Source organism: Salmo salar, chromosome 16 (genome assembly GCF_965601325.2).
Source record: "Salmo salar chromosome 16, fSalSal1, whole genome shotgun sequence".
Lineage (NCBI taxonomy): Eukaryota > Metazoa > Chordata > Actinopteri > Salmoniformes > Salmonidae > Salmo > Salmo salar.
In genome coordinates this window covers 75,786,375-75,813,921 of record NC_138306.1, presented here as the reverse complement: position 1 = coordinate 75,813,921, position 27,547 = coordinate 75,786,375, and the positions used below count along the sequence as shown (strand labels likewise).

Below are 27,547 nucleotides of genomic sequence, written 5' to 3'. Positions count from 1 at the left end.
TTCAGTTTGATGGTTTAATTCAGAGACAACAGGTTGAGAAGAGTGATAGAGAGAGGAAGAGGTAATAAATAGAGGGATATGGGAGGGAGATTTTCACTGAACAATAGACTTAAGGAGTGCATAATACATTTCTCATCAGTCAATTTCATTTAAATACATAAATTACAGACATAATATAGAATCTGAAATAGTTAGATAAGTAGTTTACATTAGTGTTCATCATTGGAATCAATATTGCATTGGAATATTTGAAGTATTTTAAACTGAAGAGCCTGCCAGAAATGTAAGCTAATTATCATGGAATAATTTCCCCAAGGCACATTTCATGATATTAATTTCAGACGCTACGGTTCGTTTCTGTACAAATCATAGGTGACAAAGAAGTAGAAAAGCAAAAGTAGAAATACAGTGTTTTCAGGAAAGAATTAAAATAGAAAGTCGATTATCTGGTAAAATAACAGTAACAAGAAATAGGTCATCCAGAATACTTCAAATAATCATCATCAGAAAACCACAAAAATCACCTGAAAACGTTCCAGTATTGGATTGCTAAGGTTTCCATGGAAACATGCAGAATGAGCTAGAGGTTACGCTGTTCTGTGTGTTGGCCATAGGTTCCTACAAGGCTCAGAGGAATGGGCAGGGAGATGCTCCAGAGTGGGGTAAGAGGAGGGTGGGGGTGTTGAGGAGCTTGGTAGCAGGGTAATGCAGGCAGTGACAAAATCATCATCTGTCAAAATCGTCTGGGTTGCATCTCAATAGTCTACCTTTCCTCTGCATAAAACTGGACAGGTGAAAGGAAATCCCTTTGTAGGCACTAGGGACCTACTGCACATAACGGTGCAGATCAGCAAAGATGAGAAGAGCAAACCCACTATTGAGATGCAGCCACTGTCTCTAGTATTTATTCCCTGAGACTATTCCTCTACATGCAGAGGATGGATCTCAATAGTCTGAACTTACTTCCTTTCCTCATCACGGATGTTAAAGTACTGTACAAGTGACAGAAAATTCCCATGTTGTTTTCACCTGCTTTCAGATCAGTGCAGAAGGGGAGAGGTAGAGAGGAATCACCCTTTGAGAAGCACCCGGAAGGAGACAGTCAGTGACGTCAGACGCATCTTCACTAGTGTGATTGTTCCAGCCTCTTTCCGATCCCAGATCCACACAAAGAGGTCTGAGGTCCGAGGTCCATGCCGCAGCCAATTATCTTCCAGAGTGATTCAGGGACGCTATGTTGCATTTTCATTGGCTGTTTTGACTTTGAACCACACCCAGTCTCTTACAACAGTGACAGATCAGTGTTCCACAGTGTCAGTTCACAGTGTTACACCAGATGGCTTCGTGGTTAACAATTTTGGTCCAGTCACGGTGGAGCCCGAACCCAACCATGCTGATGCGATGTTACCTGAGTACTCACAAGTTGGTCTCGTCCCAGGTGGGGTCGTTCATGTTCTTCAGGACTCTCCTCAGGATCTTCTCCAGCTCCTTCCTGGCTTTCTGCTCTTCATTCAGGGTCCTCCTCATCTTCTTGTTGTCCTGTTTGGGGGGGGGGGGGAACAAAGATGGCCGCTGGATCTTAGAAAAGGCTCTAAATCGCACATGCCTGGAATGAACAGAACTCTGGTTCTGGGATGTGTATGCTTATCTTAAAGATCCTCTGATTCATTATGATTCCGACGCTGTATGACTGACATGCTATTTGATGTGATGGTTTAGAGAATGCTAAAACGTGCTAACTCTCCTGAACGCTCACCTGTTTCAGCTCCTGTACTTCATCCTTCAGCCCATACACCGTGTCTACTAGAGTCCTAAGGCAGACAGACATGTTAGTTAACCAACCCAACCACAGCACACCATTATCAATAAACCCCATTAGGGAACATCTCAACTTCTGAACGTGTGAAGTGAAGAGTTCTCCCAATCTAACGCACTGAGAGTTCAGGGAGGAATGCAGTGCTTACTTCTCCTCGATGACAGTCTGTCCGTTGCTCTTGGTCTCCTCCACGATGATCTTCTCCTCCTCAGGGAAGAGCATGTGCAGACTTGACTTCTCCCTGGATCCTGATTGGTAAAACAAGACCGTCAGCAGAGCACATTGGTTGATGGACGGGATGACTCATTGACTGATTGGCTGACAGGGTGGGTGACCTTTCCGTAGAGGTTTGACACACTAAGGCTGTAGCTCAATAGTTCAAACTAGCCTCTTCTCCTTGTGTCCTGTCCCCCCTGATCACAGTCCTTTCATTTATCAGCGGCAATGAAGGAAAGACGACAAGGAGACCATTTTAGAGTATTAGGACACAGTCCAAACCAAACCAGATTCAGATAAGCGGCCTGTCAAAGGGGGCCTGTGGAAGGATCAGGACAGGTGTGGTAGAGGAGGAGAACTTGACCTGGCAAATCAAGTCTCCCTCTCATCTATCCTTTATTCATACAGGAGATCCCATTGAGATTCAATATCTCTGTCCTCCAAGGGAGATCTAAGCTATGACAGCAGCATATTAACTCATCATTTTAATGATGGTAACGTGACACCAGGTCCTTTGAAGCCGTTAATAGTTGAGAACAGAAGGGAGGCTGAGGAGCAATTATTCCCTTTGTCCACGAGGTCTTTTGAGGGGAGAAGTGTGTGTGTGTATACTACAGGTCAAAAGTTTGGGGTCACTTAGAAATGTCCTTGTTTTTGAAAGAAAAGCAACTTTTTGCCAATTAAAATAACATCAAATTGATCAGAAATACAGTGTAGACATTGTTAATGTTGTAAATGACTACTGTAGCAGGAAACGGCAGATTTTTTATGGAATATCTACATAGGCGTACAGAGGCCCATTATCAGCAACCATCACTCCTGTGTTCCAATGGCACGTTGTGTTAGCTAATCCAAGTTTATCATTTTAAAAAGGCTAATTGATCATTAGAAAACCCTTTTGCAATTATGTTAGCACAGCTGAAAACTGTTATGCTGATTAAAGAAGCAATAAAACTGGTCTTCTTTAGGCTAGTTGAGTATCTGGAGCATCAGCATGTGGGTTCGATTACAGGCTCAAATGGCCAGAAACACATGACTTTTCTGAAACTCGTCAGTTTATTCTTGTTCTGAGAAATGAAGGCTATTCCATGCGAGAAATTGCCAAGAAACTGAAGATCTCGTACAACGCTGTGTACTACTCTAACCAGTAGTGCATGCATGCATGAATACATACAGTGGCTTTCGAAAGTATTTTGTTGCCTTACAACCTGGAATTAAAATTGATTTTTGTTTCCCAGTCCCTGCCGATGAAAAACATCCCCACAGCATGATGCTGCCGCCACCATGCTTCATTGCGGGGATGGTATTCTCAAAGTGATGAGAGGTGTTGGGTTTGCACCAGACATAGCATTTTCCTTGATAGCCAAAAAGCTCAATTTTAGTGTCATCTGACCAGAGTACCTTCTTCCATATGTTTGGGGAGTCTCCCACATGCCTTTTGGCGAACATATTATATATTTCTTTAAGCAATGGCTTTTTTTCTGGCCACTCTTCCGTAAAGCCCAACTCTGTGGAGTGTACGGCTTAAAGTGGTCCAATGGACAGATACTCAAATCTCCGCTGTGGAGCTTTGCAGCTCCTTCAGGGTTATCTTTGGTCTCTTTGTTGCCTCTCTGATTAATGCCCTTCTTGCCTGGTCTGTGAGTTTTGGTGGGCAGCCCTCTTGACAGGTTTGTTGTGGTGCCATATTATTTCCATTTTTTAATAATGGATTTAATGGTGCTCTGTGGGATGTTCAAAACCCATCCCTGATCTGTACTTCTCCACAACTTTGTCCCTGACCTGTTTGGAGAGCTCCTTGGTCTTCATAGTACTGCTTGCTTTGTGGTGCCCCTTGCTTAGTGGTGTTGCAGACTCTGGGGCCTTTCAGAACAGGTGTATATATACACTGAGATCATGTGACAGATCAGGTGACCCTTAGATTGCACACAGGTGGACTTTATTGAACTAATTATGTGACTTCTGAAGGTAGTTGGTGGCACCAGATCTTATTTAGGGGCTTCATAGCAAAAAGGGGGTGAATACGTATGCATGCACCACTTTTACGTTTTTTTATATAATTTTTTTAAACAAGCTATTTTTTCATTTCACTTCACTAATTTGGACTATTTTGTGTATGTCCATTACATGAAATCCAAATAAAAATCCATTTAAATTACAGGTTATAATGAAACAAAATAGGAAAAACGCCAAGGGGGGTGAATACTTTTGCAAGGTACTGTGCATACATGCATAAGGGAGAGAGTTCATGTTAAGTTCCTCCTATCTTCAGTTTCTGAGAGGTTGGCTTGACAGACATTTCACAGAAACAGCAGACACAGCTACTGTAAACCACACACACACAACTAACCATGACTAAGAGAGGGGGAGAAACTACAAATAGTGGCTGAAGGAAAGCCAGGGCCGCATTCAGCAGGACACAGCGTTGGCCAACATTTAGATAGAAATGTATTATGTTGAACAAACATGTAGAATAAGGAATCATGTCAGCTCTATTCCCTGCATTTCTATCTGCAACGTTTGCGTACTGAATGTGGCCTAGCCAGCAATGGGATTCCAAAACTACGATGAAAGAAAATCATATTTCTCTTTCAAAATAAAATAGTTGATTAAAAAAGGTGTGGGGGAGCGGGATATATGGGAGGAGCGACTGTAGCTCTTACGAGAAACGGAGGAGGTCCTGTAACTACTGGCGGTCCAAATACTGTCATAATCCGAGTCCTCTGATAGGTCAGAACAGGGCTCGGTCCCTCTGGACAGGCTGCTACGGCAACCTATAGTGTCCACACTGGACCGGTCAACTGGCTCGGCCAGCACGTGGTTATGCATCAAATCAGTACCCTGCCATGCTGGGGGAGTGGATCAAACCATACAGAATGAGGAGGGAGGGGTGGATCAAACCATACGGAACGAGGAGGGGGAGTGGATCAAACCATAATAAAGCGGTGTGGGGGGGGGGGCAAATAATTTGTTGAGGTGGGTTGTGGAGAGAGGGATCAATAATAATAGGAGAAATAATATACAGGTATATTTAAAACGAGGAAGGATGGTGGGGTTATGGATGAGGACAAAAATAATGTATATATTTTATTTATTTTTTAAAGGGAGACGACACAAAATAGACAAACCAAAAGGAGGAGGAACAGAGCGGAGAATAACAGAATGCAAAGGGGATGAGGGGAGAGAAAAGAAACAGGAGAGAACATAGTTAAAGAGAGAGGAGACAACACTGAACTATGAGTAGCAATAGACTAGACACTGTGACAGTTTAATCTAAACAGCTATACTCTAAAGAGCATTTATCCAGAACCTGTGAAGTCTTAGAACTAATCTGGACATGGTTCATGTTAGTACAGAAATAAAAGACAGGCTTTGGAGGAGAAGTCAAATGACACCAAAGACTAGTTGGTATTGGTTGAAGTATTGAGTCTCTGACAGGTTGTGTGTTTGCGGCGTAGTCTTACTTGAGTTGAGTGTCTGTCGTGTTTTGGCGCTGGTGCAGTAGGCCTCAATCACTTTCAGGATCTGGGCATCCTCCTCCAGAGCTGCAGTGCTCTTCCTGGTAGCAAAGTCCTCATCTGAAGGTTTCCTCTCAGGCTTACGCTTAGGCAGCAGCTTCTTCATACTCTTAGGACTTTTACTCAGCTCCTAGAGCGAGGGAGATAAAAAAAGAGGAAGAGAGAGGCTCTCTTAGAACCCTAGAGGTGGGCTATTTTATTGATAAAGGCATCATCTCTAGAAACTGTGCTGGCTATTACTGTTTGGAACCTATTCCCTCTAAGACCAAAGGCCTAGGATCATACCTCTTTATAGCAAAGTGCTGCCGAGGGCTTGAGTGGGGGCGCGGGGCGGAGGCAGCTGAGGCTCCAGGGTTTGGGGGTGCTGGGGGGCTCCAGGGGACCCCACATGGGGGGGGTTTGAGGGGCCCCGTGGGAGGAGGGGTGGGGTAGGGTGTGGTAGGCAGGGCCCCCAGATACACCCCTACTCTCTGAGTGTCTGGTGGGGGTCAGGGGATGGGACGGGAGCTGGGGGAGAAGAAAGGGGGAGAGAGAACAGAGTGGAGAAGTTTAAGACTGGTACAAAAAAGAGTATATCATATATACAGTAATATTTCTTGGAATGAAATGATGCTTGCTGCGTTCATAACCAAGTGGGAAGGTGGTAACCGATTAATCGGCATGGCCGATTAATTAGGGCCAATTTCAAGTTTCATAAATCGGTAATTGGCCTTTTTGGACGCCGAATATGGCCAATTAAATTGCAATCCACGAGGAAACCTTGTGGCAGGCTGACCACCTGGTACACGAGTGCAGCGTCAAAAGGAGCCAAGGTAAGTTGCTAGCTAGCATTAAACTGATCTTATAAAATTAATCACTAGTTAACCTAGTAATATCATCAACCATGTGTAGTTAACTAGCTTGCCCTGCGTTGCATATAATCAATGCGGTGCCTGTTAATTTATCGAATCACAGCCTACTTCAACATCGCATTCGAGAAAAAAAGCACAATCGTTGCACAAATGTACCCAACCATAAACATCAATGCCTTTCTTAAAATCAATACACAGAAGTATGTTTTTTAAAACCTGCATATTTAGTTAAAATAAATGCATGTTAGCAGGTAATATTAACTAGGGAAATTGTGCCACTTCTCTTGCGTTCAGTGCAAGCAGAGTCAGGGTATATGCAACAGTTTGGGCCGTTGCGAACTGTGTTTCTTCCTAACAAAGACCATAATTAATTTGGCTGAATTTTACATAATTATGACATAACATTGAAGGTTGTGCAATGTAACAGCAATACTTAGACTTAGGGTTGCCACCCGTTCGACAAAATATGGAATGGTTCTGTATTTCACTGAAAGAATAAACATTTTGTTTTTGAAATGATCGTTTCCGGATTTGACCATTATTAATGTCTAAGGCTCGTATTTCTGTGTGTTTATTATAATTAAGTCTATGATTTGATAGAGCAGTCTGACTGAGCGGTGGTAGGCAGCAGCAGGCTCGTAAGCATTCATCCAAACAGCACTTTACTGCGTTTGCGAGCAGCTCTTAGCAATTGTTGATGCACAGCGCCGTTTATGACTTCAAGTCTATCAACTCCCGAGATTAGGCTGGCAATACTAAAGTGCCTATAAGAACATCCAGTAGTCAAAGGTATATGAAATACAAATCGTATAGAGAGAAATAGTCGACGCGTCATAATTCCTATAACTACAACCTAAAACTTCTTAACTGGGAATATTGAACCACCAGCTTTCATATGTTCTCATGCTCTGAGCAAGAAACTTAAACGTTAGCTTTTTTACATGGCATATATTGCACTTTTACTTTCTTCTCCAACACTGTTTTTGCATTATTTAAACCAAATTGAACATTTCATTATTTATTTGAGACTAAATAGATTTTATTTATGTACTATATTAACTTAAAATAAAAGGGTTCATTGTTCATTCAGTATTGTTATAATTGTCATTTCAAAAATATATATAAAAAAAGAAAAATCTGCCGATTAATCGGTATCGGCTATTTTTGGTCCTCCAACAATCGGTTTCGGAGTTTAAAAATCATAGTCGGTCGACCTCTAGTAATAACCAGTTGTAAATACGAGTTGGATGCATTCTTTGAAGTGCTTTGAACTCGTTTAGAATCGCTGCTTGGCTAACGGGCAAACAATAGTCTTCAACCATAAATTAAAAGAACAGCTAGCTAGCTTGTAAACAAATGATAGTGTTCAAAAACTATATTAATAGATTGCTTTTTATAAATAATGTTTTATTGTTGCATTTAAACTGCCGAAAATGCTGTTATAGAGGTAATTTCCTTAGTATGTGACATCAAAGTTCAACATGTGGGAGAAGTCCGTGATGATAGACGAGTTTCCCACTAGTAATTACCATTTGCAGGGGCATTCAAAAGGATCTTTCCCAGTGGTATGGTCATATTTACAAGTTGTCATGAACCCAGAATTATCTTTCCCATTCATTTGGGATTTAAACCTACAAATATCCTAATCCATGTACCTGGATCTACACAAGAAAAATGTCAGACAAAAGGTCGATACCTATCCCTTTAACTGACAGTCAGACTGGAGCGGTTGGGGGTGTTACCGTGTGGCAGGGGACAGACTGGGGCTTGGCGGTGGGTGTGGTCATGATCCCGGAGGGGGCGTTTCTGATCTGAGTGTGTCTCGACAGATGCTCCACCCACTCCTGCAGATCCTGCTGGTTGTTACACACCACCTGCATGCGCTCACACGTACTGCCTGTAATACACACACAAAGTCTAGTTTAACTAACCTTGTGGGGACACAATTTATTCCCATTCAAAATCGTATTTTGCCTAACATCAACCTTAACCCTCTAGAAATAGCATTTATCCTTTGGGTCCCCACAAGTATAGTTAAACATGTTCACACACACACGTAACTACACAGACATTACACTTAATTTGAGCTGCTTAAACTCCACTAGTAAACAAACTGTAAACATACCTGATATTTCGAAAGCGTTTTTGACCATCTCACAATCTTCTATCCTTGAGATAAGCATTTCTGCCAATGGCAGCTTACCCTTGAAAGCAAATCAATGACAAAGAGTTACAGAAACCTTTAGTGTTTACATACTTAAGGGAACTATAAAATCCGTTAGATTTTTGCCTGATTCTGTGTCTTCCCAGTTTTTCCCCACTAAATTTTTTTTTGAAATTGTTGAAAAAAAACAAAAAAACATTTGATGTTCTAAGTCCATAACAATGCTTCAAACCACATCAGAAGACCACTTGAGGTCTGGGGAAAAAAATCTAAGCAATTGAGATTTTGGGGTGTAATTACCCTTTAACTGCTCACTAGCCAGAGACAGTTGTTTGGTTAGGATGTTTCTGTAGCACTCATGTGATTGCAAAGTTTGCAAAACAAATGGCCACTGGACTGATGCAAATAGTCATGATATCATTCTGCCAGGTAGGCATATGCTACTTTGTAGTTAAAAAAAAAATTGTACAATAGGCAAAAATCCCTCCACAATTTTTTGTGGTTGCTAAAATTGCAATAGTTTGCCTAATTTCAGTTTGTGTGACAAAACAAGCAATGTGTAGAGAATCATTGTACCATCTAAACCGCTGTGAAATATATTTTCAATGACCAAAAATATGACAAAAAAAACAAAACTTAAGAACAGGAAGCATAGAAATAGCGCACATGGAACAGATATAACCGCTTCTTTGACACGCTTTCAATGAGATGGACATATCTATAACATTTCTATGTGAATTTGGTTGGGTCACGCAAAAAGTCACATATTGCAGCTTCAACATTTAATTGAGAAGGTTTTGGGAAAGTCTTACCATCTACCAGAAGACAGTTGGCAAAACATTAGCATAATCCCTAACGACTACAATAAGTGGTTGACAAAACACGCACACAGACAGGCATTCCTGTGCCGTTGCCTCTTCAGAAAGTTGAAGGAAAATATGAATCACTGATGCATTTTATTTATGTCATGATAATCTTGGGCGAATTAATGACTTTTCTAATAAGTTCAAACCATTTAGTTGATTTCCTACTAAGTTCAATACATTTTGGAATATTGTTGAATTACGTTTTAAGGTCTCGATTCCAGGATTCCGTCATGTTCTCAACAAAGCGGATTCTATAGGGACCTAAATACTAACAAAGGACAGAGCGAGATCCTGACCTGGTAGATGAATCCACTCATTCTGGAGCTGGCAGACAGCAGAAGGAGAACATTTGGGAACAGCAGGAGGTAGCGTTCACTCTTCTCCTAAAGAAGACAAACACACTGTTAAGATGTTCCTGGGTGTCGATTTTAGATGCGCATCTTACCTCTGATCCGTGTGTGTGGCAGAGTGTGTGTGACATGTACAGGACAGGGCCCAGGGTTCTGATGTCATCTCCCTCCCAGCGCCTGATCGTCTCAGTTAGAATCTGCAGCTCCAGCTCCTTACGTTTCCTCACCTCCTGACATTGAGCCTGAAGCCATGGAGAAACAAACATACACAAATAAAAAGGAAGCTGTTTTGAAGTATTGAATCCCAGTCATTGTGAGAGACAGCAAGACAGAGAGAGAGAAACAGACAAATGTATGCACACACGGAAGATCCAGGCTGCATAGAAGCCCAAGCCAGGGCACCAAGCCACAGAACAGCAGAGCCAAACCGTGGAGCTCAGAGCCAGGCTAAAGCTTTTCCCTCAGCCCAGGATTAGCAACACTGCACTGCTTGCACACAACAAGACAGAGACTATTTAACATGTCAATTTAACCCTTAATAAACACTGGATTCCATATACACTAGTGCTCAAAAGTTTGGGGTCACTTAGAAATGTCTTGTTTTTGAAAGAAATGCACATTTTTTGTCCATTAAAATAACTACATTGATCAGAAATACAGTGCAGACATTGTTAATGTTGTAAATGACTATTGTAGCTGGAAACAGCAGATTTTAATGGAATATCTACATAGGCGTACAGAGGCCCATTATCAGCAACCATCATTCCTGTGTTCCAATGGTTTGTTGTGTTAGCTTATCCAAGTTTATCATTTTAAAAAGGCTAATTGATTATTAGAAAACCCTTTTGCAATTATGTTAGCACAGCTGAAAACTGTTGTTCTGATTAAAGAAGCAATAAAACTGGCCTTCTTTAGACTAGTCAAGTATCTGGAGCGTCAGCATTTGTGGGTTCGATTACAGGCTCAAAATGGCCAGAAACAAATAACTTTCTTCTGAAACTTGTCAGTCTATTCTGGCAGCTTCATTAAATAGTACCCACAAAACACCAGTCTCAACGTCAACAGTGAAGAGGCGACTCCGGGATGCTGGTCTTCTAGGCAAAGTTGCAAAGAAAAAGCCATATTTCAGACTGGCTAATAAAAACAAAAGATTAAGATGGGCAAAAGAACACAGACGCTGGACAGAGGAACTCTGCCTAGAAGGCCAGCATCCCAGAGTCGCCTCTTCACTGTTGAGACTGGTGTTTTGTGGATAACTATTTAATGAAGCTGCCAGTTGAGGACATGTGAGGCGTCTGTTTCTCAAACTAGACACTCTAATGTACTTGTCCTCTTGCTCAGTTGTGCACCGGGGCCTCCCACTCCTCTTTTTATTCTGGTTAGAGACAGTTTGCGCTGTTCTGTGAAAGGAGTAGTACACAGCGTTGTACGAGATCTTCAGTTTCTTGGCAATTTCTCACATGGAATAGCCTTCATGTCTCAGAACAAAAACAGACTGACGAGTTCCAGAAGAAAGTTCTTTGTTTCTGGCCATTTTGAGCCTGTAATCGAACCCACAAATGCTGATGCTCCAGATACTCAACTAGTCTAAAGGCCAGTTTTATTGCTTCTTTAATCAGACCAACAGTTTTCAGCTGTGCTAACATAATTGCAAAAGGGTTGTCTAATGATCAATTAGACTTTTAAAATGAAACTTGGATTAGCTAATACAACGTGCCATTGGAACACAGGAGTGACGGTTGCTGATAATGGGCCTCTGTACAACTATGTAGATATCCATAAAAATGTAAGTACTGATAAAAAATAAACTGTTTCCAGCTACAATAGTCATTAATGTCTACACTGCATTTCTGATCAATTTGATGTTATTTAAAAAAATTGACAAAAAAAGTGCTTTTCTTTCAAAACAAGGACATTTCTAAGTGACCCCAAACTTTTGAACAGTAGTGTACATCAACAAGAGACATGTAAATGTAACCCTTCAACACTGCATAAGTCATTAAACCGAGACAGGGACGGTATATATCCGACTTACAGAGAGGCTTTTGAAGGAGGTCAAACACTTCTGGATGTCTGGTCGGTCAGGATGATGCTCCTGGTGAAGAAGAGGGGGACGTTTGATTCAGCAGAAGATCACAGGTCTAACAGTCAATATAGTCTACACCTACACAACAAAAAAGCAACCATTCACAGGAAAATGACCTTTGTCCATATTACATAGAGACACACACAGATAACTAACGTAAAACATACTGTTCCTGAAATGTATGTAGTATGTATAAGTTGGAAGTAGAAGCCTTTACTCCAATTAGGGGAGGGGTGGTAGGGTTAGTAGAAAATAATAAAGGAAAATATAAAACAAATGTATACAGTACCAGTCAAAAGCTTATTCAAGGGTTTCTTTATTTTTACTATTTTCTACATTGTAGAATAATAGCGAAGACCTCAAAAGTATGAAATAACACATATGGAATCCTGTAGTAACCAAAAAACAAAACTGTTAAACAAATGTAAATATATTTAATATATGTGAGATTCTTCAAAGTAGCCACCTTTGCCTTGATGACAGCTTTGCACACTCTTGGTATTCTCTCAACCAGCTTCATGAGGGAGTCACCTGGAATGCATTTCAATTAACAGGTGTGCCTTGTTAAAAGTTAATTTGTGGAATTTCTTTCCTTCTTAATGCGTTTGAGCCAATCACTTGTGTTGTGACAAGGTAGGGGAAGTATATAGAAAATAGCCCTGTTTGGTAAAAGACCAAGTCCATATTATAGCAAGAACAGCTCAAATAAGCAAAGAGAAACAGTCCATCATTACTTGAAGACATGAAGGTCAGTAAATATGGAACATTTCAAGAACTTTGAAAGTTTCTTCAAGTGCAGTCGCAAAAACCATCAAGCGCTATGATGAAACTGGCTCTCATGAGGACCGCCTCTGCTGCAGAGGATGTTCATTAGAGTTACCAGCCTCAGAAATCGGCAATTAACTGCACCTCAGATTGCAGCCCAAATAAATGCTTCACAGAGTTCAAGTAACAGACACATCTCAACATCAACTGTTCAGAGGAGACTACGAGAATCAGGCCTTCATGGTCGAATTGCTGCGCAAAGAAACCACTACTATAGGACACCGATAAAAAGGAGACTTGCTTGGGACAATAAACACGAGCAATGGACATTTGTCCGGTGGAAATCTGTGCTTTGGTCAGATGAGTCAAAATTTTGGTTGCAACCGCCGTGTCTTTGTGAGACACAGAGTAGGTGAAGGGATGATCTCCGCATGTGTGGTTTCCACCGTGAAGCATGGAGGTGGTGTGATGGTGCTTTGCTGGTGACACTGATTTATTTAGAATTCATAGCACACTTAACCAGCATGGCTACCACAGCATTCTGCAGCGATACGCCATCCCATCTAGTTTGCGCTTAGTGGGACTCTCATTTGTGTTTCAACAGTACAATGACCTAAAACACACCTCCAGGCTGTGTAAGGGCTATTTGACCAAGAAGGAGAGTGATGGAGTGCTGCATCAGATGACCTGGCCTCCACAATCACCTGACCTCAACACAATTGAGATGGTTTGGGATGAATTGGACCGCTGAGTGAAGGAAAAGCAGCCAACAAATGCTCAGCATATGTGAGAACTTTTTCAAGTCTGTGGGGGAAAAGCATTCCAGGTGACTCTCTCATGATGCTGGTTGAGAGAATGCCAACAGTGTGCAAAGCTGTCATTACAGCAAAGGGTGGCTACTTTGAAGAATCTCAAATATATTTGAGATTCTTCAAACACTTGTTTGGTTACTACATGATTCCATATGGGTTATTTAATAGTTTTGATGTCTTCACTATTATTCTACAATGTAGAAAATAGTAAAAAAATTAAGAAAAACCCTGGAATGAGTAAGTGTGTCCAAACTTTTGACTGGTACTGTATATTTACAAAAAATATATATGGGGGATTGGAAATGATGCAGACAATTCCATTGATGGAAGCTACAATCTGTCTGTAATATTAAAGCTGCTCTACCCCCTAAAGAAATAAACAGACTGTCTCCCTCTCACCTCCATGTGTCTCTCCAGTTCCTTCAGCAGTGTAGGGTATTTGTCCAGCCTCATGAAGGGTTTACTGAGGCCAGTGGTGAGGGTCAGGATACCTGGACTACTGGCTCCCTTCCCCTCCATAAACTCCCCCAGTTCCTCACTGAAACACACAGCGACATACTAAACTCCCCCAGTTCCTCACAGCAACATACTAAACTCCCCCAGTTCCTCACTGAAACACACAGCAACATACTAAACTCCCCCAGTTCCTCACAGCAACATACTAAACTCCCCCAGTTCCTCACAGCAACATACTAAACTCCCCCAGTTCCTCACAGCAACATACTAAACTCCCCCAGTTCCTCACAGCAACATACTAAACTCCCCCAGTTCCTCACAGCAACATACTAAACTCCCCCAGTTCCTCACAGCAACATACTAAACTCCCCCAGTTCCTCACAGCAACATACTAAACTCCCCCAGTTCCTCACAGCAACATACTAAACTCCCCCAGTTCCTCACTGACGTGCACACACGCACACACACACACATTAACCTGACGTGCACACACACACACATTAACCTGACGTGCACACACACACACACATTAACCTGACGTGCACACACACACACACATTAACCTGACGTGCACACACACACACACATTAACCTGACGTGCACACACGCACACACACATTAACCTGACGTGCACACACACATTAACCTGACGTGCACACACACATTAACCTGACGTGCACACACACACACACACATTAACCTGACGTGCACACACACACACACATTAACCTGACGTGCACACACACACACACATTAACCTGACGTGCACACACACACACACATTAACCTGACGTGCACACACACATTAACCTGACGTGCACACACACATTAACCTGACGTGCACACACACATTAACCTGACGTGCACACACACATTAACCTGACGTGCACACACACATTAACCTGACGTGCACACACACATTAACCTGACGTGCACACACACATTAACCTGACGTGCACACACACATTAACCTGACGTGCACACACACATTAACCTGACGTGCACACACACACACACATTAACCTGACGTGCACACACACACACACATTAACCTGACGTGCACACACACACACACATTAACCTGACGTGCACACACACACACACATTAACCTGACGTGCACACACACACACACACATTAACCTGACGTGCACACACATTAACCTGACGTGCACACACACACACACACACACATTAACCTGACGTGCACACACATTAACCTGACGTGAACACACATTAACCTGACGTGCACGCACACACACATTAACCTGACGTGCACGCACACACACATTAACCTGACGTGCACGCACACACACATTAACCTGACGTGCACGCACACACACATTAACCTGACGTGCACGCACACACACATTAACCTGACGTGCACGCACACACACATTAACCTGACGTGCACGCACACACACATTAACCTGACGTGCACACACACACATTAACCTGACGTGCGCACACACACATTAACCTGACGTGCGCACACACACATTAACCTGACGTGCGCACACACACATTAACCTGACGTGCGCACACACACATTAACCTGACGTGCGCACACACACATTAACCTGACGTGCGCACACACACATTAACCTGACGTGCGCACACACACATTAACCTGACGTGCGCACACACACATTAACCTGACGTGCGCACACACACACATTAACCTGACGTGCGCACACACACACATTAACCTGACGTGCGCACACACACACATTAACCTGACGTGCGCACACACACATTAACCTGACGTGCACACACACACATTAACCTGACGTGCACACACACACATTAACCTGACGTGCACACACACACATTAACCTGACGTGCACACACACACATTAACCTGACGTGCACACACACACATTAACCTGACGTGCACACACACACATTAACCTGACGTGCACACACACACATTAACCTGACGTGCACACACACACATTAACCTGACGTGCACACACTTACCTGTGTTCTGTGAGGACGTTGACAGCCGAGGGGTGGTTGGAGCAGTAGGCCATGTAGAGAGCCTTCATCTGGGGCAGCAGGTTGAGGAAGAAGCCCCCTACTCTCTGCTGGCTCTCTGGAAGCCTACACACACACACACAATGTGCTCATCACCACAGCACTACCGGAGTCTACCAGTAGGTGTCAGTGTGACCTGTATAAACAGCATGTTGATGTACTATATATGAGGAATAGTGCTCCCTCCCACACAGTGGGTTTTAAGGTGTGGCTTTAGATCCTATTGGCAGACAGGACGTGGTCTATTTCAGAGTTGATTCATACTCTAAGCTTGCATGAAGATTATGGGCACTCATTTGGTACATCCATGTATTGATGAGATACATTTGGTCAATGATGGACTGATCATATGATGTGTGTGTGTGTGTGTGTGGGTGGGTTCAGGGACTCACTTGGTACATTCCTTGTAGGACTGAACCAACATCAGCTGGAAGGTAGAGATGTCCTCCAGATTCCCCAGGATGTGACTGACGTCTGCACTGCTCAACCTGGAGACAGAGGGAGACAGTGTGGGGAAAGCTGGAGCGATATGGTTGACTAAAAGTCAGGGGGGGTACAGTAAGGTTCATAGTATGCTCAAATCACACACAGCCCTGACAAAAACACACACCACACATAGCCATGTGAAGACAAACACACTCACGTGTCTGTGGGTTGCAGTGAGTGCAGGTATGAGGTCAGTAGGCTTTGGAGCTCCTTGGAATACTCGGTCTCGGTCTCTAGAATGTTCTGGAGAACCTGGATGGAGAGAGACGGAACAGGGGGGTTAGGAGAGGATGTTGACGGATGGACAGACAGACAGGCAGGCAGGCAGACAGACAGACACTGAACTCAGGCACACCCTACTGAGGAGACCCACCCTCTCTCCCCCTCATTGACAGAATGGGGCCAGGGAGACCGTCCATTCTGCTTCCTGAAGCCTGTCCTCTTCACATCATTTTTTGAAGTACTTTATTTTCTTTTGTCTTTAAGTTTCATATAAGGCGCCCATTATACGGAGAAACTAGAGGACAAATAAACTGCCATCCTTTCTCATCAAATACTGACCTCTTCAGTGCATGTCATTACTGGCTAGGTTCAGAGCAGGCTTTAGGAAGGATGCAGAGATGGATGGCTGGAGATGGTGGAGGGTTTAAGTTGGCTTTAACCCATCTAACGTCCACTAATGGCGGCCAGGCCAGGTAGCTTTTAACTCCCGATGTTGTAGGGCTCATATTTCAACTCTCAAACTCATTTGGATCTTGTACCACAGGATAACTTAACACTGTGATGAGGTTACCTTCAAGTCTTCATAAAGACTAGTAGTGGACTATTCACTTCTTTCCCCATATCATAATGTATTGATTTGTATCAGATTGCTCCATGTGGATCTTAACGTATTCTTGTCCATTGGGACAATACAGATACTCTCCTCAGATCTCCCTCCATCTCCTCAGATACACTCTCCTCTCCTCAGATACAGAAACTGTCAGGAGAGGAGAGTATGTCTTGAATAGTTGATTTCTCTCAGCACCAAAGTAAACAGGGGCCTCCAGGATGCGCTGCAATGTGCTCCTATCACCGTCACGGCAGCAGGACACACAGTCCCTGTGAACTATCACTGACCCAGACACACACACACACTAGATAGAGCAGCCAGTCACAGGGCCTTGAGGCACAGCTGGCCCATCAGCCAGTCAGACGGAAGAAACAACCTACATTACTGCACACGAACACACGGCAGGCAAAAGCCTAAATTCTAAAACCCTCGTGGTATTTCAGATCTCAGTGCAGTAGGTGGTGTAGGTTCTCACCAGGTTATAGTAGGTCTTGCTGACAGCTGGTGTGTCAAAGCCTTTCACAGGGTTTTTGAGGGTGGCAGACTTAGGAGACACTGGTTTGTCTGTGTGGTTGAGAGAGCGAGAGAGTCGAGAGAGAGAGAGAGAGAGAGAGAGGAGAGAGGGGGGTGTAAAGTAGAACAGACAGAGTAGGACAGAAACATGAAGTCATTCATTTTATAATAGAGTTTAAAGCAGCGTTATCCAGCGGGGAAAGATGCTGGCTTCATTTAGCTAACGACCAGATCAGAGGCTTTCTATGCACTACAGAGAAATGGGGACATATTCATGTTGCTGTGTTTTAGTAGCCAACCCTTGGGGCAGAGATGCATACAGAATGGAGAGAAAACAACATGACACATAGCAAAGAAAAACTGTAGCTCGCTCTCTCGCTCTCTGCAGCCAGAGACGGAGGGCATGTTCATGTGTGACTGATTGGATACAGAAAGGGGGTAGGTTACCACTGTGAGCTTATAGAGAAATGCCACTTAGTTTGATACATAGTTCATCATGTGTAGGTAGGTAGTAGGCCAACAGAGGGAAGCACTGGGAGCTGTTTGGTGTGTTTGGGGGAAGTCCCACCCACAGGCTAAGCTAAGGAATGTCCTGTCTTTGTTTAACCGTGCAGTTTCCTTCCTCTCCGTTATAATGCACAATAGCTACATTAATAGTGCACAATCCCTGTGCACAACAGCTGTGCACAATGACAGCTTATACATCTACTATACATTTCTGTATATGATCTGATAGAACACTTAGCGTTGCACATAGAAATATAGTGTATCGAACAAACTCAGAAATGTAATGCCGAGTTGAGCTCTATCTGTAATGCTTTGCACATTGCAGTCCATTGAATAAGCTGGAGTAGAGCCATGTCTTGGTGAGCTTAGTATTGGCAACACGCTCCTTCACTCTGCAATTCCTCTTTTAAAAGAGGCACTACGAATAAATTGCTGCGCTATTTCCTGGTTTCTCAAATTCTAATAGTTCTCCTAATTTCAGTTTATGCGACAAAACAAGCACGTATAGTGTAGAGAATCAATATTGTATTTTCGGCTCTTTGAAGCTGGCGTACAAAAACGAAAGTAGAAGACGCAAAAACTAAACTTAAGAACAAGAAGCACGGAAATAGCGCACATAGAACATATCTAACACTTAGACTTGATTTCAGTGAGAATGACTGATCTATAAATAACATTTCTATGTGAATTTGGTTTGGACACCCAAAAAGTTACATATTGCAGCTTTAAATCATTCTCTTCATGATCATTCTCTTTAGCCAGCAGCATACCGCCCTGTACTGCTGTGAATACGAATGTGTTCTCAGTCAACTTACCTGGTAAAATAAATAAATCACGTTATTACAGCTCTAGCAGCCGGGGGAAATGCTGACTGCATGAAATGGGAATTTGATGTATAGCCATTAAACAGCAGAGGATATTCCCTAGACACCCACATTAAATGCAGTGTGTAAATCACACCAGCTATCAACAGCCTGCTTTAGCTGCATGATTCAGAGGTACAGTCAGCTATAGGGGGGACCACTATCAGATATCGTCAACACAGGAGATACTTCTCGGAGTGTTATACAGTTGTAATAGAGCTGCTATAGATGATTATAAAGTTGTTATAGAGATGCATAAGCCTAATGTTTATACTCGCCAATACAAACTGCGATCCCTACTTAATATTCAATCCAAGCCGCCCAATCACTGACACCCACCACTGCCTTTGACCTCCTTGACGTAGTTGCTAGGGAACCAGCCCTTGTTGCCGTTGAACGTGCCCTCCCACCAGCCGCCGTCTTCCTGGCGCGACACGCTGATCATGTCACCCTTGTTGAAGGACAACTCGTCTTCATTGGTCTGCTGGAAGGTGAACTTGGCCTTCACCAGTACCCGCTGCCCACCGCTCTCCGACATGTCCTATTGGGGAGGAAAGAGGGAGCGATGGAAGAAGGGAAAGAACAGAGGAACAGGAGAGGAGAGAAATTAAGAGGGAGAGAAAAAAGAAGAGATTGAGAAAGTAAGGATGGAGCAAAAACAAATGGAGACCGAAAATGACCCCAAGCTGCAGGTGAGAACCACCTCAAGTGGTTCCTTGTAGTTCTGTTGGTTTCTGTGGTTCTGTTGGGTTCTATGTGGTTGTGTGACTCACCAGGCTGCGGTACTGGTTGTGGAGGAGTTTGGAGGAGCGTCCGCGGGGAGACTGAGTGTTCAGAGAGTCAAACGACTTGATCCGTAACGAGGACGAGTGATGCGCACACACAGAGTCACTGCCCACTCCTATGTCTGTGGAGGAGAGAGAAAGGGATGAGGACACACACAGAGTCACTGCCCACTCCTATGTCTGTGGAGGAGAGAGAGGGATGAGGACACACACAGAGTCACTGCCCACTCCTATGTCTGTGGAGGAGAGAGGGATGAGGACACTGCCTCGGCGGGGCCGTCAACAACCAGATTATCCGGTTTTCAGGGGAAATGGAAGAGAGCCTGTGACGGGACTTCCGCTTTCGGACGTTAACAAGGCGTCACTCCATCTTAACTCCTCCCCACATTTAGTGGATTGGTTGAAGAGAGCAGAAGAGACCCTCCCCGTGACAGAATGTGGGGATCCAGTTTCAGGAGATTATTTTACTCCTGCTACTTTAGGTTCAACACACATTAATGTGAGTGAAGAACAACTCAACATGCTGCAACATGCACCCATCATTCTACACTGACACACACAGGCCTAACAACACACAACGCCCACTCTGATATCTACACCACAGGTTACATGTGGGACTTCACAGATATGGATTTGAATAGAAAACAGGAAACCTTCCATGAATCACCCCAGAAACACTCCAGTCAGTCCACTTACCCTCGGTGGCTTTGGCCAGTGCCACCAGCGAGTTGAGCACCTTGGTGAAGTTCAGTCCCTGGAGAAGGTCATTGACCTCAAATGGCTGAGAAGAGGAGGGAGAGATATCCTTTAGCTTTTCAATACTTGTTTAAAATAAAACATAACTGACTGAAGACAAACAACTGTTTCATAACATTGCAACGGCGTAAAGGTCTTGTGACATTTCCTCTGGTTCTGGTGATGAAAACCCGACAGGAACTTCCAGACATTCCCATAGTACAGTGATTTGTGTAATGTCTGTAAAGGTATTTGTCACAGTAAGGAGGCCTAGGTTTGAGGCCTGGAGAATATCACAGAGTTACAACAACTACTGATTGACACAGGCAGCAGAACTCAGCCATAATCTACCCAAGCATTACTGAGACGTTGTACAGACGCTGGGATTTAGACAGCGCAGTGCTTCGTACCACAGACAACCACAGGAAGGAAGCCCCAGGGCTAGGGACATCCTACTCTCTCTGTTCTCAGTCCAGACAGGTCAGGAATGTGACTGTCATGTTGAGATCCACCCTCTGTCTAACTGGGGATCAACCACTTCCTGCTGTATTATTCTCTAAATAATTGCTACCTGAGATGTCGGCCGTTTAATATTGGACCTTCAGGACAGGAGTGTCAACACCTAAGTCTGGCAGCACACATCTGACCCGATTCACTGTATTCCCCACGCCACCTTCACTGTATTCCACCTTCACTGTATTCCTCCCACGATCCCCGTCTTACGTCTCATTTGGCCTGGGTGTCTCTTTAAACGATGTTGTTGTCAGAGTTCATTAAATGACTATTAGACAGACACAGCCAACATGAAACGCTATGAGAGCCCTGGCCTGGCAGGATATGGTGTGACTGTATTTCTCAGATAACTACCTAATTCTGTAGTACAAATACAGGATTTCATCAGGCTTCCTAAGGTGACTAAGTGTACCAGGTGACTGGGCAGCAGCGGGAGATGTACTAACTCTGTTGCACAACCAGGCCAACACCCCAGTTTACTTACTGCTATTCAGCACCATTTGGCACGGCAGTAAGTGTAGTAGCTCTACGAGGTCTACTTCCCTGTCAGAGTATTAGGTCATTTTCATAGCTGAGTGGTAATTCAGTCGTGTCATTGGTTTCCTCAGCCCTACATGCTGCTTTTGCTCTGAGGGCAGCTCACCCACTCTGGTCCAGCACTCACTGTGGCACACTTATGGCTAAGCACCCACACAGTCTCACCCTTTACCAACCCCTAGCCCCTTAGTCTGGACACACACCCTCACTCCTACCCTTTAACCACCCAGGACCAGTCTGGGGGATTAGCAGCAGTCTGAGCCATCTCTGCCTCATCATGTTCTCTAACACACACACACACACACACCCTCACTCCTACCCTTTAACCACCCAGGACCAGTCTGGGGGATTAGCAGCAGTCTGAGCCATCTCTGCCTCATGTTCTCTAACACACACACACCCTCACTCCTACCCTTTAACCACCCAGGGCCAGTCTGGGGGATTAGCAGCAGTCTGAGCCTTCTCTGCCTCATCATGTTCTCTAACTAACACACACACCCTCACTCCTACCCTTTAACCACCCAGGGCCAGTCTGGGGGATTAGCAGCAGTCTGAGCCTTCTCTCTAATCTCTGCCTCATCATGTTCTCTAACACACACACACACAAACAAACCCCTTCCTAACCGCCCCTTACTCCCTAATCCTACACACACACTTCTGCATGACATCTTCTTGATCTGACACAGAACTACATGGACGTATTAAGCAATATGGTGGATGGACTCAATGTGGTCTCTAGAGTGAAGACATATATTACGAATGAATGTCTATAAGGTAGGGGTTGTTTTGGGAGAATAATCTACCATGGACATCATGACAGCTTACTGCTCCTTCACACTACAGTGTATATCCATGTCTGGTCATTTTGGAATTTAACCTTGCGATCTAATCGACCTCGTTGGAAAATCCATTGGTTGGGTTGACATTCTCATGACCCCCCCCGACAGGACAGGACCAGACAGACCTGAGTTAGGTGCTAAAGGCCATGCTAGTTACTATTGCTGCAGCCCAGCCTCAACACTGCAGTGAGCAGCCATGAGATAGAACAGTCCAGCAGCTCTCACTCCTGGTAGGTATGAGTCACAGGCCAACATCCACACTAGCATAACACTTGGATGCATGCCAATACACTGCTTCATTTTCAGTGGTATCGTGTGAACACTGGAACAGAGCCGTCAGTCTTTCCATAAGGCCTGGTCTTGAAGCAGTCAGTCATAGGGTCGAGATGAGACAAGGCATTCACAAGAACTAGGCCATGGTAAGGCAAGTAGTTTACTACAAGGTGTACAAATTCATCTTTTCGGGAGTAGTGGACTGTCTAAGTTCCCAGACGGATTTTATTTCAGGAGGCTGTTCAGATCACACCTCTGTTTACATGTTTACCTGGCACCTGCCATATCGCACAATCTCTCAGAAGCTTGAGGCAAATCTTGTTTCCATGACAAATAGTAAATTGTGTGATAGATGCACAGTATTCCAAGAGATGCCATTTGTGCTTTAAAAACAGATTTCCAACAACTCAGGTTTCACACAGTAGAAATATAATAATTATTCATTTGAAAGTGTTTTGTAATGTTGAAATAGATAGACAGTAGATGTGCCCACAGTTAAATTCCCTTGTTCTGCATATTGACCAGGACAGCTCAATATGCAGAGTAACAATTTGTTGTTGAATTAAAGGACAAGATCACTAATTTACAACTTGGTGTTAGATGGTCCCACACACTGAAAATACTCTATAGGCCAGGAGAAACTAGAATCCATGGTTCAGTTCTTTACACAGCCATTACAAACTTCAGCTAATTTGTGAGCATGTTTTTATTAGATTGTTATGGCCAAATCGCCTTTAAGTAACATCAAACCAAATATGGAGTTGGTTTGCCCCCATAGCTTCCATTGCTTTTTAGCTAACGGTGACTAATGTCAGCTGAAGTTTGTAATGGCTGTGTAAAGAACTGAACCACGGATTGCAGTTTCTCCCGGCCAATAGATTATTTTCAGAATGAGGTACCAAACATCAAGTTGTAAAATGGTGAACTTCTCAGTTAAACGGCCAAATCATGGTGACCAAATCATTCTACCCTAACCCTACACATTGAGAAGGGTAGTATTCATTTGGAATATTGTTACAATATGTTAGAAATATAAATGAAAGCCCAGACTAGTATCCAAATGGCGACGGGCTGCAACTGTAGTATTTCTGTTTGTAGGCTCGTAAAACAACCGGGCTGTGCTAACGCCCCATGGGGCAGGCTCCCGTGTTGATCAAATTAAAATGTTGATCCAGTGTTTTCAGTCATGTTTAGAGCGCGTTGTATTGTCGATATTTACAGCAAAGTTACAGAGCAGCAGACGGGTTAAATGACTCACCTCCACTCGGAAGGACCCGCAGCCTTTCAGAAACTCCTTTATATTGCTCTGGAACTCACTATCATTCCTTGGTTCTTGGAAGATCTGTGTGAAAAGGGAGTTAAACGTTTTATGAAGTAAATCCCCGAGCCGTACGTGCACGCATACGGCCGTCCGTAGGTAACCTGTTTCGTTATTGGTTTTGCAAAAGATGGTACAGATCCACGATTTCAGTGTGAAACTAAAATCTCCAATCGGTGTTCCTAAAAGACCTCTCAATCTCCCATCGGGAAATTGGATTAGTAGGAGAGGAAATGACGTGGTATGTATATTCCACGTTGAAAAGCAGAACCCTGCGGCTACACCTTTTGGTGCCTACCTGTGCAAACAGAACCCTCCTCGACTATATCAGTAGTGGCATTCACATGCTTCATAACCTTTAATAACCTAACCATTTCTCTCCCTATTAGGCCTATCGTCAATTGGCTATTATTTAGAAGTCCCCGACCCTGTTGTTGTTATGCTTTTCCCAATCGTGCATAAATTGCAAGTGCACAAGGGCAGGTACATTCTTGCTCTGTGGGTGTGTGACAGAAATGTCAAGGCAACAAATAAACACGATTTCTTCTTCTCATAACAAAAAAGCTATCAAAACGTTTTAATGTTTGTAATTAATAAGTACTTTACACCACTGTATAAAGACTAAAGTAAAAATACTTTAATGTACTACTTAAGTAATTTTTTGAGGTATCTGTACTTTACTATTTATATTTTGGACAACTTTTACCCCTCTATATTCCTAAAGAAAATTATGTACTTTTTACTCCATATATTTTCCCTGACACCCAAAAGTACTCGTTACATGTTGAATGCTTAGCAGGACAGGAAACTGGTCCAATTCACAAACTTATCAAGAGAAAATCCCTGGTCATCCTACTGCCTCTGATCTGGGGGACTCACTAAACACAAATGCTTCGTTTGTAAATTATGTATGAGTGTTGGAGTGCGCCCCTGGCTATCTGTAAAAAAGAATACAAAAATCGTGCTGTCTTGTTTGCTTAATATAAGGAATTTGAAATAATTTATACTTTTACTTTTGATACTTACGTATATTTTAGCAATTACATTTACTTTTGATAATTAAGTATATTTAAAACCAAATACTTTTTTACTTTTACTCAAGTTATATTTTACTTGGTGACTTTTACTTTTAATTGAGTAATTTTCTATTAATGTAACTTTACTTTTACTCAAGTATGAAAATTGGGTACATTTCCCACCACTGTCTTTATATAATGTATTGTCTGTATCCCCCTGACTGTTGTTTGTAATGTTTGTATACTCCATTATATACTCTGTTTTTCTATATTGTATATTTTGAAATGCTTTACAACAACAAAAATACATAAAAGTAAAGCCCATAGGGTCTCCCGAGTGGCGCAGCGGACTAATGCAATGCATCTCAGTGCGAGGCATCACAATAGACCCAGGCTGTATCACATCCGGCCGTGATTGGGAGTCCATTAGGGCGGCGCACAATTGGCCCAGCGTTGTCCGGGTTAGGGTTTGGCCGGGGTAGGCCGTCATTGTAAATAAGAATTTGTTCTTAACTTACTTGCCTAGTTAAATAAAAATAAATAAATAAAAAACGGTCCCTAATACAATGGTGTTTCCATAACCCTTAAATGTGAGTGTTTCACTGAATAATTGGGAGAGTCCCATCAGTAGGCTAATGCTTTTCCCAATGTTACAATGTAAGCCTATATAAGTGGTTTACTCTGATGGCTAAATAATGTTAAAACAACACTGTTCCTTTAAAAGAGAGGGGGGCATCCTCTGAGTGAAATTGAAGTCAATGGCGGACCACTCATGTGAATCTATTTGTAGTGTACCCCATTATAGCGGTTGATCCGAACCAAAAACACCCGTTTATTATAGCAACATTTTTGGGTGGAATAAAAATAAACGCAGTGGTCAAATGTGCATACTTACTCCGAAAATCAAACATGTTCTTTTTTTAAAAAGCGTCCCTTTTCAATCTAGAAAAAAATCATGGGACTTTAATACCATGTGTAGCCAATGTGAATACAATTGCGTTATTACTCATTTAAGAATAGGTTATATTGGGAATAAAGGGCATAGGTATCTCATTGTCAATGCAAACTAGTGCTGAAGTGAGACACACGGACATCTGTCCGGAAATTCCACTCTACTCCGTACAATAACCCCTCTGTTAATGATCTATACTAGGATCGGTGTGAGATCTACAACAACAAAGACATACTAATACAACGTTTCATTCTTCAAGTTCCACATACTAGTTGTCTAAGGCAGAGGTGGGACATCCATGCAATAAGATATGACCTTACTTTCTCAACAGAACCAGGGCGCAATCGCTCCACCAGCTTGCACAGGACAACCCCATCTTTGAGAGAAGACTGCAGGAATCCTTCAGGGTCAGAAATTGTCTTTTTCGGTGACTCCAAGACCCCCAACGTTATCAGCCACGTTACCGTCTGTTCCGCCGAATTCATGGCTATTATTACAATAACATCCACTCTATCCTGCCCTGGGATGTTTTGGGAGAAGAAAACGACGTGATTGGAGAATAAAAGCCTATTCAGAATAAAAACATATCCTACTGGATAAAGATAACATGACTGCGTTTTGGAGAGGTTGACGGACAGCTGCTTTCGTCCTTTAAGTTGTAGCTAGTCTATTGGCTTCGTTTCCCAGTCTTGTACGCCTGGTAAACTGTCAACTGCCCCCCTCTCTCTCGTTATTCCCCCAACCTGTGTCGCCTGCTGCTGCCGCGAAATGCTCCAACAGAGAATGACATCACAAAGATGTAAAACTATAACTGCTTTTAGAGACTGTCCCCCTGTTGGCGGTTTAATATTTTACTCTTCATTATTTGCATACGTTTGCATGAGGTAGCTGGGCCTACATCAACTATTAAAGGTTGCTGTAATAATAGCTCCTTATAATACAATCCAGGATATTAGATTTCAGAGTGGGCTACTGCATTTTAACGCTCAAATGATTGTATTTACTCATTAAATCGGTATTAAACTGTGTGTTAATGTGTAGAAATATAACGTTTTGCATAATACACCGTTTATTACAAGGACTCGAATATTTAATTTATAGGACTCCCGAATCCCACGTCAGAATGAACTGTAGCGCCCCCTGCCGGCAGAAATATAACATCTCCCACTACCTTGAGGGTGATTCTATTATTCTTTCTATTCAAATAGCAATTATTGCCATTTGTACAACACAACCTACAGTTGCTGTGCACTATAACTGTATAAATTCGCATGAAACAAAAACAACTTAACAGGGTAACAAAATACAGCCATCCACCCATTCTGTAGAAATTCATGAAATTTCATGATTTAACAGTTATTGAAAAAAGAAATCAGAGAACAGGGGAACTGGACCTCACTAATAACAGCATATGAAACCAGGGGAACTCGACCTCACTAATAA

The 27,547-nt window shown here is 42.9% G+C and overlaps 1 protein-coding gene across 2 annotated transcripts; it reads right to left on the bottom strand.

Moving 5' to 3' along the window:
• Window positions 1–27,026, bottom strand: LOC106574625 (rho guanine nucleotide exchange factor 7). 2 transcript variants are annotated; one of them, XM_045697795.2, is made up of 21 exons: window positions 26,425–27,026; window positions 24,077–24,160; window positions 20,618–20,702; window positions 19,910–20,043; window positions 19,476–19,677; window positions 17,729–17,817; window positions 16,579–16,673; window positions 16,328–16,423; window positions 15,879–16,001; window positions 13,844–13,982; window positions 11,817–11,876; window positions 9,877–10,023; window positions 9,728–9,814; window positions 8,527–8,605; window positions 8,144–8,298; window positions 5,836–6,057; window positions 5,497–5,680; window positions 4,696–4,881; window positions 1,965–2,064; window positions 1,757–1,811; window positions 1–1,539 (listed from the first exon to the last, which is right to left on the bottom strand). In XM_045697795.2, exons 1-21 carry the CDS (start codon window positions 26,587–26,589, stop codon window positions 1,417–1,419), a joined length of 2,610 nt encoding a protein of 869 aa, XP_045553751.2. In that variant the 5' UTR covers window positions 26,590–27,026; the 3' UTR covers window positions 1–1,416. The 2 variants fall into 2 exon arrangements, with proteins under 2 accessions (XP_045553751.2, XP_045553752.2); XM_045697796.2 differs by lacking the exon at window positions 4,696–4,881 and having other exon boundaries at window positions 26,425–26,996.
• Between the last annotated feature and the right edge of the window lie 521 nt (window positions 27,027–27,547).

Bases quoted from the DNA above. Each gene is read 5' to 3' on its own strand.
- LOC106574625 (XM_045697795.2), bottom strand. From the start codon at position 26,589: ATGAATTCGGCGGAACAGACGGTAACGTGGCTGATAACGTTGGGGGTC. The intron at 20,044-20,617 runs GTAAGTGGACTG...TCTCCTCCACAG, and splicing joins ACTGGCCAAAGCCACCGAGG to ACATAGGAGTGGGCAGTGAC. The intron at 16,002-16,327 runs GTGAGTCCCTGA...GTGTGTGTGTAG, and splicing joins TCCTACAAGGAATGTACCAA to GCTTCCAGAGAGCCAGCAGA.